General features: G+C 34.2%; 1 protein-coding gene across 4 annotated transcripts in view; it reads right to left on the reverse strand.

Moving 5' to 3' along the window:
• The window catches only part of Pik3c2g (phosphatidylinositol-4-phosphate 3-kinase catalytic subunit type 2 gamma), a 326,458-nt gene that overhangs the window by 178,797 nt on the left and 133,146 nt on the right, over positions 1-14,515 (reverse strand). For all 4 annotated transcript variants that reach the window (XR_002395360.2, XM_087213485.1, XM_021259132.2 and 1 more), the window contains one exon: positions 12,530-12,718. Coding sequence is in view for 3 of the 4 variants with exons in the window: in XM_087213485.1 (XP_087069611.1) it covers positions 12,530-12,718 (189 nt within the window). In the remaining variant the exon portion in view is untranslated. The remainder of the gene's footprint in view (positions 1-12,529; positions 12,719-14,515) is intronic.

Below are 14,515 nucleotides of genomic sequence, written 5' to 3' on the forward strand. Positions count from 1 at the left end.
TTTTTTGTCTGTTTTGTTCATAATGTGTTCCCAATGCCTCTAGATTTGCGGCATAATCAGTCTCGGAGAATTTATGTTTAACCTGCTTTTTCATGGGCTCTGAACTCAGGTACAGATCAGTGGATAGATACATTCCCCAAATGCTGACATTTCTTCCTTGTGACGTCTGAAACTATTTAAAGATTCTTTTGGGATGTAGTTGTTGGCATTTCATGGTCAGTGGCTTGTTCCTCAATGAGGTAAGGGTTACCCATATTAGTTCTCTGACTTTGGTGTGATATTTACAGATTGAAATGTAATGGAAGACTTGCAGCCTGTTTTGAAATTTCCACAACCAGGTTATCGTGTTTCCCAAAGATTTGATTTGCTTGAAAAATACCCATATAATTCTTGCCACTCATAAACCAGGAGACTCTCCTTAGCAATTCAACTAACTCTGGGACCATGAATCATTTTAGGAGTGGACATTATGATATGAATCCAGGGAAGAAACAAAAGTACTGCTGGAAGATTCATCAGGATGATGTCAAATAGACGCCTACTTAGATATTTATAAGAAACCTCCTTATATGCAATCAGAAAATATTTTGTTACAATATCATAAGTGGAGATATGGCTTCAGATATGAAAATGATCAGGTCACTGAAATGCTATTATTTGTTGGCCAGATCACGTAAGATGAAAGAAATTTTCACCTACAAAAATGTATTTTTTTGAAAAAAAACAGGCTTAACAAGAGTATATGTGTGATGATAATTCCAATTAAGTTATTCATCATTTTATAAATGTTCATTTCAGCAATGTATCCTACCTAATACAGATTCCCAAGAATGTCTGAAGATTGGAGAAGAAACAAAACATATATATATGTCCCTGTGCTGTAATCATTAAAGAATTACCTAAAACTTGAACACAGTCCACTGTCTGGTGAGAATATGGAGACAAAAGAAAAAGACTCCTTGAGGACTGAAACTTTTATCATTGATAGAATTTAAAGCATGTGACTTAAAACTCAAAAGGTGAAAATATTAAGTAAAATTAAAGCAATGTCAAGAGAAACATTTTTCAAAAGATTTTCAATGAAATAGTGATACTCTATTTTGCCAATAATATAGAGTAAACACAAGGTTTTGGGTCAAGCAGAGGATTAGCTTGAAATGGCAACACCTATCTGTATAAGGTGGAAGACATCCAAGTATTCAGGTAACTCTGGCTCAAGTGGAGGCAATAACTGACCAGTAGCCTGGATTTATGGCATGACAGAGGTCTTTAAAATACTTGAAGACTCCAAAGAGTTTTGATTATATGGGTTACATCTATCACTAATTGTCATAATAGAAATAAAACCAAGATATTTAAGATATTTATTAATTCATTCAAAATAACATCAATAAATCCATTTCATGCTAACCAAAATACTATATTTCTATGAAAAATAGCCATATTTTAAAAAACAAAGCAAATATTTAGGAACAAGTCATATCGTTTTACATTTTTGTACATCTTTTCAATGTCTGGCTCAATACAAAAGACTAAATTTCTTATCTGCTGCTACATTAAATCTGTTTCAATAGTGCAAGTCATGTAACCTTGGGAAACTCTACAATCATGATCAAATGAGTGAGACAAAAGCAAATGATATCTTAAAATTATTGTGGAATAATTTCTTGGCTTGGTGCCATCCCTATAGACATTTTAGGAACTTCGGACCTCATTGTGAGAACCTGGGATGCTCAACTTCATTTTGTATGCGTCTCTGCTGGGGGCCATAGCCAAGAAATCCATACTGTGGTCAGTTTCTAAGATAGAGTACCAACTGATATTTCCCTGGGTGTAAACTAGCTTGAAAGTCATCTGCCCAACAATCGTATTTATTTTCTCTCTTTCCAAACCTTTATAATTCTTCTCATCTCAGAGGGCTACAGGAATACTACAAAGACTCAGGCAAACTTCAACAGGGCCAGCAGTGTCATGAAATGAAATTTCAACAGAAAAATATGTGTTTCAACTTCTTCCAGCTGACTTATTATTTTTTTGTGATTTCTATTCCTTTCTTATTTTCTGCCTATATTATTGTTTTTCTATTTTGTTCCTCTTTTTCTAGTTTGAAAATTATATAGGAACAATATCTTATCCAAAGAACTTTTGAAATGATAGGTGAAAGCTAAATGTGATGTAACAAATGTCGACCTTTAGAAAAAGCAACTTTGAGTAAACTGAAAAGGAAAGAAAGAAATCTGAGATCAAATTTAAGGATAATAGAAATGTCAGCTTTCAGAATACACAGCAAGAATTCATGCAGAATGCCACAAGGCTATTCACAGTTAAAAGCCCCAATGTCAGCTTAGAATTAGAAAGCCATTAGAACTGCAGAACTGTTTCTCCAATCGGTTTTGTGTCTGATGACACACAGCATCAGTTAGAAGAAAAATGTCAATATGAATATCACTGCTATGTTTCTAGTACTAAAAATAATCAGATGTGACAGAAGAAATTTTATCCAAGCAAAAAGATGAATAAGGATTCTTTAAGATGATTGTGAATTTCTACTGAATAACTGATGTTCTTCCAAGGATTTTTACATGGTTACAGAATATTAGAACCCAAGAAACTTGGAGACCTAGTCCAGGCTTCCTATTATATAGATAAAGAATCTGAAACTCAGGTAGTTTAAGCAGTTTTCCCAAGGAAAATTGAAATGTGGCACTGAAATGAGAATCCATATTATGCAAGGGTCTAGGCCCTTTTGATATTTTGACTAGATTTTATCATGGCATTTATATAAAATCAGAAGACTATGTTGAGTGTGTTCTTTATGTATCACATTCTAAATTAATCAGCGGAGACATATAATAGTGAAGTGTGTAATTTGTCTAATTGGACTACAGTATTGTCCCAGTCATGGACCAAAAGGAGTAATAACCCCAGACTCAAAGGGAAATAAAACCTCATACATTTCCTGTTGGATTGTTTATGGACTGCCATATAGAAATTTGGAATTAACCATATAGTCATGGTATTAATGAATCAAAATGGCTACTGATAAAGAGTAGTTCCTGATTTTGTTCTTCTTTTGTGATTACATTTTGATTCTACTTATAGACAAGCTTAAAAAGTCACTGACATAAAGCAAGTTGTGTATTGAAATAACCATATAGATTCTATGTTTGGATGCATTAAACATGAAATGCAAAAGTAGTATGACAGGCTAAAAAAGACTAAGGGATTTTGAGTCGAAATATCAAGGCTGTTCTTTTCCTCCCTTATAGTTTCTCACTAAGCAAATTCATGTATATCCTTGACTTAATTTCTATCCTTTTGTGGATGAATTCCACATTGAGATTTCAAGCTTAGATCTTCTTTGAATCACTAGAATGGTAGATTCAGCCTTTTCAAATACACCTTAAAGCTAACATCTCCAACCTGAACAATGAGATTCTTCTTTTAAAATTTGTCTACTAATGTGCATGTCTTGGTGAGTGTTTCTAATACCACCTGAAAATGTAGATGTAATCCTTGATACCTCTCTTCTCCATTGTCCCCTTCCCCACACCCAATGCTTTGTTATTCCTAAATATTTTCTCATTTTTTTCCTTTTTTTACAGCATCATGTCAACTTTCTCTGCTTTCCTGCTCTTCCCTGACACCTGGACTACTCCCATAGCTTCCTAACCAGACATCCTAATCTACTTTAGTTCCTCTTACCAAATCTGTGCTTCACTCAGAAACCAGTAGGATCTTTATATGATTCAAAACTGTTCAAAATATTTTCTCACTTACAATCATTTGTGTCTTCCCATTGCTAATGGAATAAGGGCCAAGTGGCCCAAACTGGGCCTGTTTAAAAGTCAGTGTCACAGTCGCCCTATCCCATCTTTTTTTTTTTTATTTTTTATTAAATTCTTTTATTGGTATATTGTAGGTATACAACACAATTACATTTCTCATTGGGAATTGTACCTTTACATAATCCATCTTGGTTCTTATTTTTTCCCCATTCCTAGCCCTCCCTTCACACCCTCCACCCTTCCCTATTTACAAAGACTTTATTTCCATTTTTTCCATTTCTCATCATTTTTCCTTTCCCTTCTTTCCTTTCCCCTGCCCCTCCCACTACCCCTACCCCTTTGGACCTTTTCTTCCTATTTTACATTATCTATTATTCATTCTAATCATTGGTACATTTTAAGTATACAATGTAATGACATTCATCATTGGAAATTTGCACCTTTACATAGATAGGTAATGAAGAAGTCAAATTGTCATTATTTGCAGATGACATGATACTCTATATAGAAGACCCCAAGAACTCCACCAAAAGTCTTCTAGACTTAATAACCAAATTCAGTCAAGTAGCTGGTTACAAGGTTAACACACAAAAATCAATAGCTTTCCTCTACACCAATGACAGACTCACTGAGTGAGAAATAGGGCAAATAATTCCTTTCACAATAGCAACCAAAAAACTGAAATACCTAGGAATCATCCTAATGAAAGAAATCAAAGACTTCTTCTCTGAAAACTATGGCACTCTGAAAAGAGAGATTGAAGATGATATCAGAAAATGGACAGACATCCCCTGCTCCTGGGTAGGAAGGATTAATATAGTGAAAATGGCCATACTTCCAAAACTGCTGTATAGATTTAATGCAATTCCAACTGAGACCCAGCAGCATACTTCATAGACCTCGAGAAAACAATCCAAAAATTCATTTGGAACAAGAAGAGACCCAGAATAGCAAAAGCAATTCTAGGTAACAGAGACATGGCAGGGGGTATGACAATCCCTAATGTGCAACTCTACTACAAAGCTACTGTGATAAAAACAGCATGGTACTGGCAAAGAAACAGACCTGAGGACCAGTGGAACAGATTAGAACATGCAGAAACAATGCCAGACACACTCAGCCATCTTGTCTTTGACAAAGGAGCCAAACACCCTCACTGGAGGAAAGATAGCCTCTTTAATAAATGGTGCGGAAAAACTGGGCTTCAACTTGCCAAAGATTAAAACTAGACCTATATCTCTCACCGTGCACTAAACTAAAATCAAAATGGATTAAAGATATAAATATTAAAATAGAAACTCTGAACCAGTTGGAACAGAGGTTAGGTAAAACCCTTGAAGACATCAGTGTAGGAAAAGATTTTATGAACAAAACCTCAGTTGCCCATGAACTAGCACAAACAATCAACAAATGGGATCTCTTCCTATCCCATCTTGATGTGGCATTTCCTTTTATATAACACATGCCTGCCCTGACTCCAGGCATATTGCTGTCTTCTAGTTTCCTAAGTGCAATTGTTGTCCCAGTTCCTAGTCACATTCAGTTATCCTCAGCCCTGAAAATTCCTCTTTCTCTTCCTCTTTGTGCCACTTCATTCTCACTCCTGCTCTGCATCTGAGCTCAAACAACTTCCTTCAGGACAGATTTTTACCATGTTGAAGAAAAGGTTTGTTTCCTTTGTTATATGTGCGATCTTAGAACCCGGAGACATGCATTCAGAAATGTCATAACAGTTGCTGTTTTACATTTGTAGTTTGATAATGGCCTCTTATATTTCTCTGGCAGATCACAACTCCATAAAGAGAGATTGTTTCTTTTTGTTAAATATGCTAGTTTCAGGGCCCAGCAGAGTGCCAACCTGAGCAAGCGGTCAATACATATATATTAAATAAATGGATGAACAAAATGTGCTTCAGTTTCTTCACCTGTATAGTGGGAATCAGTAAAATGGGGGATATTGTGGAAGTTGGTAATAACCTTACAGAACTTGTTATACACATCAGATTATATAACATGGTAAAGCTGCTTTATAAATCTTGTTAACAAGTGTGAAATATTTTATGATGCTCTTCTTTTATAAGTTTCATAATACAAATCACTTGAAGTTATTAACACTTAATAGAAGTGACATACGTCCCACGATGTTATTAATATTTATAATTTGACAATGATGCCATTTTTGAGAACATAGATGAACCTGGAGGATATTATAATAAATGAAAATAAGCCAGGCTCAGAAAGACAATAGTGTATGATATCACTTATATGTCCAATCTAAAAACATGGATTCCATAGAAACAGAGAATAGAAAGGTGATAGAGAGATGATCAAAAGGTACAAAGTTTCAGTTAGCCTGGAAAGGTAAGGTTGGTGATTTATTACACTGCATGGTAACCACGGTAGTAGTAATACTGTATTGTATATTTCAAAATTGCAAAACAAAAATATATTTTAAAAATTCTCACCATAAAAATGGTAACTTGGAGATTTTAGTTTTACTTAACCTTTATGCAATGTTTATATATATATGTATATATATATATATTAAAAGATCATGTTATGCTGCACAAATGTATATAATTATTATTTATCAATAAGAATAAATTTTAAAATCTCCCTGTACTTACAAATATCATCAGTAACCACTCTACTTCCAAATCTATTAGACTTAATACAATTTAATACTTCTCTAAAGCCTTTGAAAATCTTTTTCATGAGTGTTCAACTATCACCCTTTTTAAGATGTTCTCCATAATCTTAATCTCCATAATCCATTTTTTCATGTTTTCTAACTTGGCTTTTGAAACTCTGTACTGCCATTAAAATGTTGCTGCTCTCCAGGGTCCTATATTTAGCCTCTTTAAATATTTCCTCTAAGTTTCCACACAGTACCTGTTATACATCTTCTATTTTCGTGGCTTCATTTACTAATTTAAAACCAACAAATTCCAATTTTTTCAAGGTCTGATCTCTCTGCTAAACTTCAGATCTGCATATACAGCTGACTGCTGGGCATCTTCTCCTGGAAATACCCTTTTGAGATTTTAAAAAATGTTAACACATCCAAAATAGAGCTCTTCAACTTTCACTCCCGTAATTTGCTCTTCCTGTAGAACCCTTGCCTTGCTTAATAATGTAATTTTCTATCATTAAGATAAATCAGGAAGCTCAAATTCTTCCCTATCTCTTTTCTTTTTGTTACTTCCTCTGAAATATCTTTCAAATCTGCTCTGTGGATCCCTACTGCTCTGTGGATTCCCCCTTAGCCCAAGCCAAGATCATATTTCTAAGGGATTATTCTAGTACCTGACATCTATCTAGTATCCTTGCTTTCACCTTCTTTTTAAGATCCATTCTTCATATTGACGCCAGAACTATACTTACATAATATAAATCTGTTTATATGACTCCCATTCTTAACAGAATTCCTCAGGCTGCTATAAAAAGTACATATTTCTTATCTGGTTCAAGAAGACAGAAACCATCTAAGTTGTGCCATCCTTTTCAACCTCATAGCCCAGTATAATTCTATTATGTTAAATTTATTCACCACTGTCTGAATCTCCATAACCATGTACATGCTAGTCATACTTCAGGAAATTTCTATGAATATTTCAAATCAGAATTAAATTTATTTGTAAAGATTTTCTTACTTTCTCTGAAAGAATCTATCTCTCTCTTCCTTGGGTTCACACAGCTCTTATTATCTACTTTAATTAGAGCACAGGGTATAATGTGTGGTGAACCCTAGCTTGAGTCTTTCTCTAGAAATTACGTGTTTTATAGAGACAGTCACTGTGGCTTATTCTTTTTTCTTTGATTCAGTCCTTATCAATTTTCCTGCACACACATTTTTGCTTAATAAACAAATGGAAAATATTCATCATCATCCATCACTTAATTATCCAACTGCGGAAAATTTCACCTGTCTCATTATTGCATATTCCATTCTTCCTATTTACAGTGCTAGTCAAGAATGGCTTAAGTCTAAACTAAACTTTACAATAAACAATACAATAAACAATAGTAGTTTGGTGCAAACATTTTGTGAAACAATTTCACAGAGAAACTGATTTTGGAAACTATGGCACTGCTTGTTAAGTATTCCTTTTTTTCCTACAAAACAATAATTTTACATCATGTGGGATCAAGTTCTGGTGCCTTGTCAAATTTTCATTTAAGCTCCTGATGTAATCCTCTGATTCCAACTCAGAGTTGCTATTTTTAAATGAATACTTTCCTTGAACTGACTTTTAATTCCTTGGGTAAATTCTGCTTGCTATTAGCAGTTGAATAGTTGTGCATCAGGGTTCAGGAAAACAGCAACTATCTGCCAAGAACCACAAACCTTGGCCCTGGGTCTCTGTAATTCTGACAGCTCCACCTTCTCTAATGGAAGTATCAGTACCAGCGAGCACTCTGCTGGCACTCAGTGGTGGAAATATTAACACTCCATGGTCCCTTTTAGGTAAACTACATTTCATCACGTCTCTGGCTTTAAAAAAAGAAACAAACAAAACTAAAGTAAACTGAACTAAAAGAAGCTAGTAACTCTTCAGACAAGATTAAATAAACAGCATTGTTAAAAATTCTCCAAGCTCAAAATGAAGCACACCAGTGCTCAAGAGGTTAAACCATTTAAAAAAACCCCAGCCTATTCAAAGGAGAAAAATATAGAACTCTGAAGAAACTCTGACAACTCATTTAACAAGCACATAATGTTTGTTCTCAAAAAAGTCAGCTTTTGAATTTAAAGGAGTTGAAAGGTTCATTTCTGGAAACAGCTTGTCCTCAAGTTTTTTAATAGTTCAGTTAAACTGGAAGTGGGAGTCACAGGATGAGTATAATGGAAATAGGCCAACCTTTTCAGTGACCTTAATTGTTGCATGATAAGGAACTTGCAAATAAATCAAGACTTAACTCAGTTCTCCAAATGAAGCTTAATAGTCTTCTACTCTGAAACCAGTTCCTATAATTGGTGATTATTAAAATCTGGTTATTCAGAAAAAAATAAATTTCAGAATAAAGTAGAAATATCTGAACGTGATAAGATAGCCAAGCACTGATATTTACAAGGCTATTTGAGGATAGTTAATATATTAAATATGTAAACAGAATGCTTATGCAGGAAGGCTGTAAAGCATAGTGGGTAAGATTGCAAGCTCTGTTTTCTTGATTGCCTGGACATAATTCTTACCTCAATTTACTAGGTCACATGGGGCAATTTATCCCGTGTAATTCTTAGTTTCCACATATGTAAAATTATAATAATAGTAGTATTTGCCTCCCAGAGTTATTATGGACACTAAAATACTTAGGGACACTAAATAAAATTTAATCTGTACACCTAAACATTAAAGGAGTAAACTAGATTTTCAGGATCTGTTTAGGTTAAGAGGCAGAAGTACACTTTATTATTAATGATTGGACTATTAAAGTTTATCCAATTAATTCTTTCATTTTATGTGTAACCAAAGCAGTATTATCTTTTTAATACTTTTATAAGAAATATTCTACTCTTTACAAAAAAAATTAGGACATTTAAATGTATTTAGATAATATACAGAATAATGTGTATCTTAATAAAACAATGTTTAAAAACAAAAGTCCCTTTAAAAACTTGTCCCATTAGAAAATTAAGCTTTCAAGATTGTAGAGATATTGATTTTTTTCTTCACAGTTATTTTCTTATAAATTTTAAACAGCTTCATTGATACATAGTTAAAATATTATACAATTTGCCCCATTTAAAGCACAATTCAATGTTTTTTAAAAACATGTTCCCAGATTTGTGCAGTAACAACCATAAAAGAAACCCCATGCTCATTACCAGTCATTTCTGGTTTCCTCCAACCTACCCTAGCCCTAAGTTATCACTAATCTGCTTTATTGTCTCTACAGATTTGCCAATGTTTGCATTTCATGCAAATGGAATTATACACAGTATGTGGTCTTTGTAACTGGCTCCTTCCACTTAGATTATCATTTTAAAACCTCATACATGTTGTACCATATACAGTATCACCATTCCTTTTTATTATCAAATAATATCATGCAGATGGACCACATCTTATTTATTCATTTATTAGTTGAGGGATATTTGGGCTTTGGGGTTGTTCCTATATTTATCTATGAAAATAATTTTGCTGGGAACATTTATGCATGAGTTTTTGAATAGAAATATTTTAATTCACCTTAAGTATATACTTAAGAGTGTTAATATTGGGTGTGGGGGACTGCCCTATTGATTTTGCCCAAAGCAGGCTGTGTGAGTAATACAGGCTGTAAAGCGTTAACTCTGAAATTGGCTGACTCAGAGAAGCGAGTCTGGCCAAAGCCTACCTGCCAAGGTCAGAGTGACATGCCCCTAAATTACACTCACAGAGTTAAAACCTTCTTTGCTAAAAAGACAAGGTTAATTATTAACCACAACCCATATTTTGTCTGTTCTGTTCTTAATTCAAGAATGCATTGTCTCTTCCTTTACAAGCCTTGCCTGCATCAGCAATGTATCCGTAGCAACTCCATGTAGTCCCTCCATTTGGCCCCTTTACCTCAATCTAACTATGATGTCACCAATAAATATCAACAGCTCTGGGTGTTCAGGGCCTTTGCTTGTTCACCCTTGCACAAGCATTGGCCATCCTGGCTTCCTGTATCTCTTTCTCTTTAACTCTAAGTCTTTCTTCTTGCCTTGTGACATAGTACTGAGCAGGAGATCAGAACTCACTGCAGGAGTCTCTGGTAATTCAGTCATATGTTGACTGTATGTTTAACATTTAAGGAATTGTTATATTCTTTTCCAGCGTGACTGCACATCGTTTTCATTCCCATCAGAGATATATGAGGCTTCTGATTTTTCCACATTCTCATCAAAACTTATTTTTGTCTTGATTACAGCCAATCCTAGGTAGCAGGAATCAGTATCTTACATGGTTTTCACTTGTATTTTCCTAACAGTTAATTATATTGACCACCTGTGCTACGCTTATTGGATATTTGTATATTTTCTTAAAGAAATGCCTATCATATCCTTTATCCATTACTAAACTGTTATTATCTTTTGCTGAGTTTTCAGAGTCTTTATATAGTCTGAATACAATTCCTTTATTAGATATATGATATACAGTATTTTTTCTTATTCTGTCAGTTGTTACTGTCACATTTTGAACCAATCCTTTATTTGTTAATCACTTCAGGAATGACAAAATCATAATTGTACTAATATTCTGTCTTACTTCAACAAAAATAACTAGAATTTGGCAAATAATTTTAGCTATTTTTTATATCTTACTCAGAAGAAGATGTTAGAACAAAGGTGGAAATGAGAACTTGCCTTTTTAAAATAATCATTAAACACTAACATGATGAACTGTGAATAATCCCAAAGAAATGAATCAAATGACAATTGATTCTCTTACCATATCATTATTTCATTAGTTCATTCAACTGTACCAGGTGATGTGGGAAATAAAAAAAATAGATATTGCATGTTCAATGAGGCACAAATAACCATAACATATTTTAGGAAGTGTTTGATTCAATATTGAGCAATTACTAAGTCACATGTATTATTAAGACCTTTGGAAACAGAAACACTAAGGCCATCTGTCTTGCCTTCAGTAGCTTTCAATCTAATGTCAGTGGAAATATGCTCATGTTTACATGTTGCATATAAACATATTTAATAAGACGCAATTCATAAAGTAATAGAGCACTGTACTAGGGAGAAGTGATCAAGTAAGAGAAATATATGTGTGTGTGTATGTATTCCTCTCTATATAAAGAAAGAAGTAGGTATGTGACCACACATGATTGAATGCAAAAAGCCATAAGACTAATAAAATCCTCAATGTGAGCATCACAAATGATAATGTGTAAATTCTGAGCTTGATGATCGAGAAGTTAGAAACTATGAGAAGTAACAGGGGGGAAAAAAATCACCCTTTCTCTCCCTTTCCCACCCAAGCAGTTTTAGGAAGAACACACATTTGTAATAAAGCTCATTTTGAAAGTCCTTTGTGTCACGCTTTCTCCACCCTGCTCCTCCCCTCAGGGCCCTGAGGGCAAATTCAGAGCAGAGGTGGGTGTCTAAGTCTTGCCTACTCCAGAGGCTATGGACCTTCAGGGCATCAGCGAGTTGCTGCAATCAGGGCAGACCCGGCTGCTTCTTCTTAGGTTTGAATACGGAGTTCTCACACTGATCCTTACGTGCTTTTCCTTAACGGGAGGACATTCTTAGCCCCCTCCCCATAACCCACGTATTTTATTCTGTGAGATCTGGGGAACTTTCAAGGGATAGATTTTTCTCTTTACTCTCATTATTATTTTATTAACTATACACCTACTACAAGCAGGGCATTTTGCCAAACTTTGCATATTTGAATAGTAAAAGACACAATCTCATTTTTTTTAAGTTTTGAGAGAGAGGGGGTAGGGATTATTATTATTATTTTCCCCTATATACTGTTTTGCTGTTAATTCTTTAAGAGTGACTAGACTCTTTGTTGAAAAAAGTTATAACCATTAATTCTATTTCAAGTTTAGTGTGAAGACACAATAGTTTATATTTGCTTGAAATTTATATTCATAGCTTATAGTTATCTAACTTTAATATCCATAGTTATTGAAATTGGGAACAAACAGAATAGTTGTTGAATTAATAATAGGGTTCTATATTTTTTTCTCTTCAAACAAATTCTTCTTAGCCCATAATATCATACTCAATATGCAATTCTTACCTGGGAGACAAAAGCCCAAGTGCTTCTGAAGGGTGAGAAAATTTCCACCTTCTCAAGATGGTGTGCATTTCTGAAATGGTCCTTTCATCCCATCCAGGGGCACTTCCCAGGACCAAAGGAAGGGAGCAGTTTTCATTATTGCAGAAGAAGCGATAAAACCATAAGTATCTTCTCATTTCCTCAGAGAGTCTGAAAAACCAGATTGAAACCTGATTTCCTGGAATTTGCAACATTTGTGTAAATGCACAGTACAATACCTTACTCTAGTTCTTTGAATTTTGTTTATTTTATTTCAGAAAGCCAGTCTTTTATCTTCTTGTGAGAGTTTGATAGGTTATTCCACCAAAGTATTTTCCAAAAACTGTATTCTGTTGCAGAAAAAAATTGTGCAAAGATAACTCACATTTATTTTCCTCCCTCTTATCCCTGACACTTTTTTCAATATGTGATTTTAGTTGGCAAAGTTTCTGCCTCCTATTTTAGGGTAGACCATGTTTATCTGAATATTGCAACATGTTCTATTTACAATAGAGGTAATCAACCATTGATTCTCTTCCTTCTTTTACAAATTAGCTTAGACCCAAGTGGACTCCCATAAAGAAACAGCATATATTTGAAGATGAGATTTCTTCAGCTCAGATCAAGTTTCAGAAACAAAGATCTCAATTCACCTCTGCATTCTGGCTTTAGATTTTCAGAGTTCACTGGGAGTTTGGAATGAAAATACCACTGATGCCATTTTCTTAAATGTTCAAGTATTTCCCCCTGGAGAGAGTCCTGAATCAGAGGTTTCTATCTAAGACAAGGGCCACTGGCTTTCTGACAGTTGATCTTGTTTTGCTCACACTCTGCATAATTCATTTGGAGGACAGCAGGCAGCCTTTCAACCCTGCTTCCTCCAAATCACACTCCATTTCAGCTTCAATCAGCCAAGACTGGTTAAGAAGAATAATGATAAGTATTAAAATGATTTTAAATGTTAATTTTCCCTAAAGTTTCTTTTGAAGTCAACTTCATCTGTAAATACTGGAATATAATAAATCATGTTTAGGTTGCTTTCATAAATTTTGTTCTTATCTTTCCCATTAGAAGGCCAGCAAGGGGGAAAAATCAATAGTAAAATTACTAAATCATAAATTGTTCTGATTAAGTTCCTTTTTTCCTCTATCACTGAATAGTGTCTCTTTTTTTTCCTTTTCACATCTACTACTAAAGCATAATTTACATATAAGGAAAGGCAGATTCAGTTCAATAAATTGGGACAAATGCATATACAAGGTAACAACCACAGTCCCATCAATATATAAAAACAGTTTTTCATGCCACCAGAGGCACTGGTATGATTTCTTTTACTTTAGAGTAATGACTGAAATGGAACAATAGAATGCATACTCTTTTATTTATGGCTTCTTCGGTATAATGTTTTAAAATGATTTATATTGCTGAATGAATCAAGTTCACACCTTTTAATTAGTGAGCATTACTTGGTATGAATTCATCATAATTTGCTTATTCAGTTTTCTATGTGATAGACATTGGGTTGTTTCTCCTTTGGGTATATGAATAAAAGTGCTGTGATTATTTGTGTGGAAATTTTTTATGGATGTTATTTTTTTCAGTTCTTCTAGGATGAAATGAGGAGGGGAATGACTGGCTTATAGGCCAAGTATGTACCTTTTGAAGAAACTGAAATTGTTTTCACAAGTGGTGGTAAAATTTTACAATTTTACCTGCAGGATCCAACAGCTCCAGTTGTATCACATTCTTGACATTCTTGATTTTGCTATCTTTTCAATAATAGCCATTCTAACAGGAGCATAGTGCTATAACTTTGTGGTTGTGATTATTACTTACCCGATGCCTGGGTAATTTTTCATATGCCATTTCTTTATATATTTTCTTTTGAAGTATTTGCTTGCCTTTTGCCCATATTTTTGTTGGGTTGTTTGAATTTATTTACATGATTTTTTTATGTACTTTAGACAC

Source organism: Heterocephalus glaber, unplaced genomic scaffold (assembly GCF_053883595.1).
Source record: "Heterocephalus glaber isolate CG9 unplaced genomic scaffold, H.glaber_assembly_v1.0 deba00001444, whole genome shotgun sequence".
NCBI lineage: Eukaryota > Metazoa > Chordata > Mammalia > Rodentia > Bathyergidae > Heterocephalus > Heterocephalus glaber.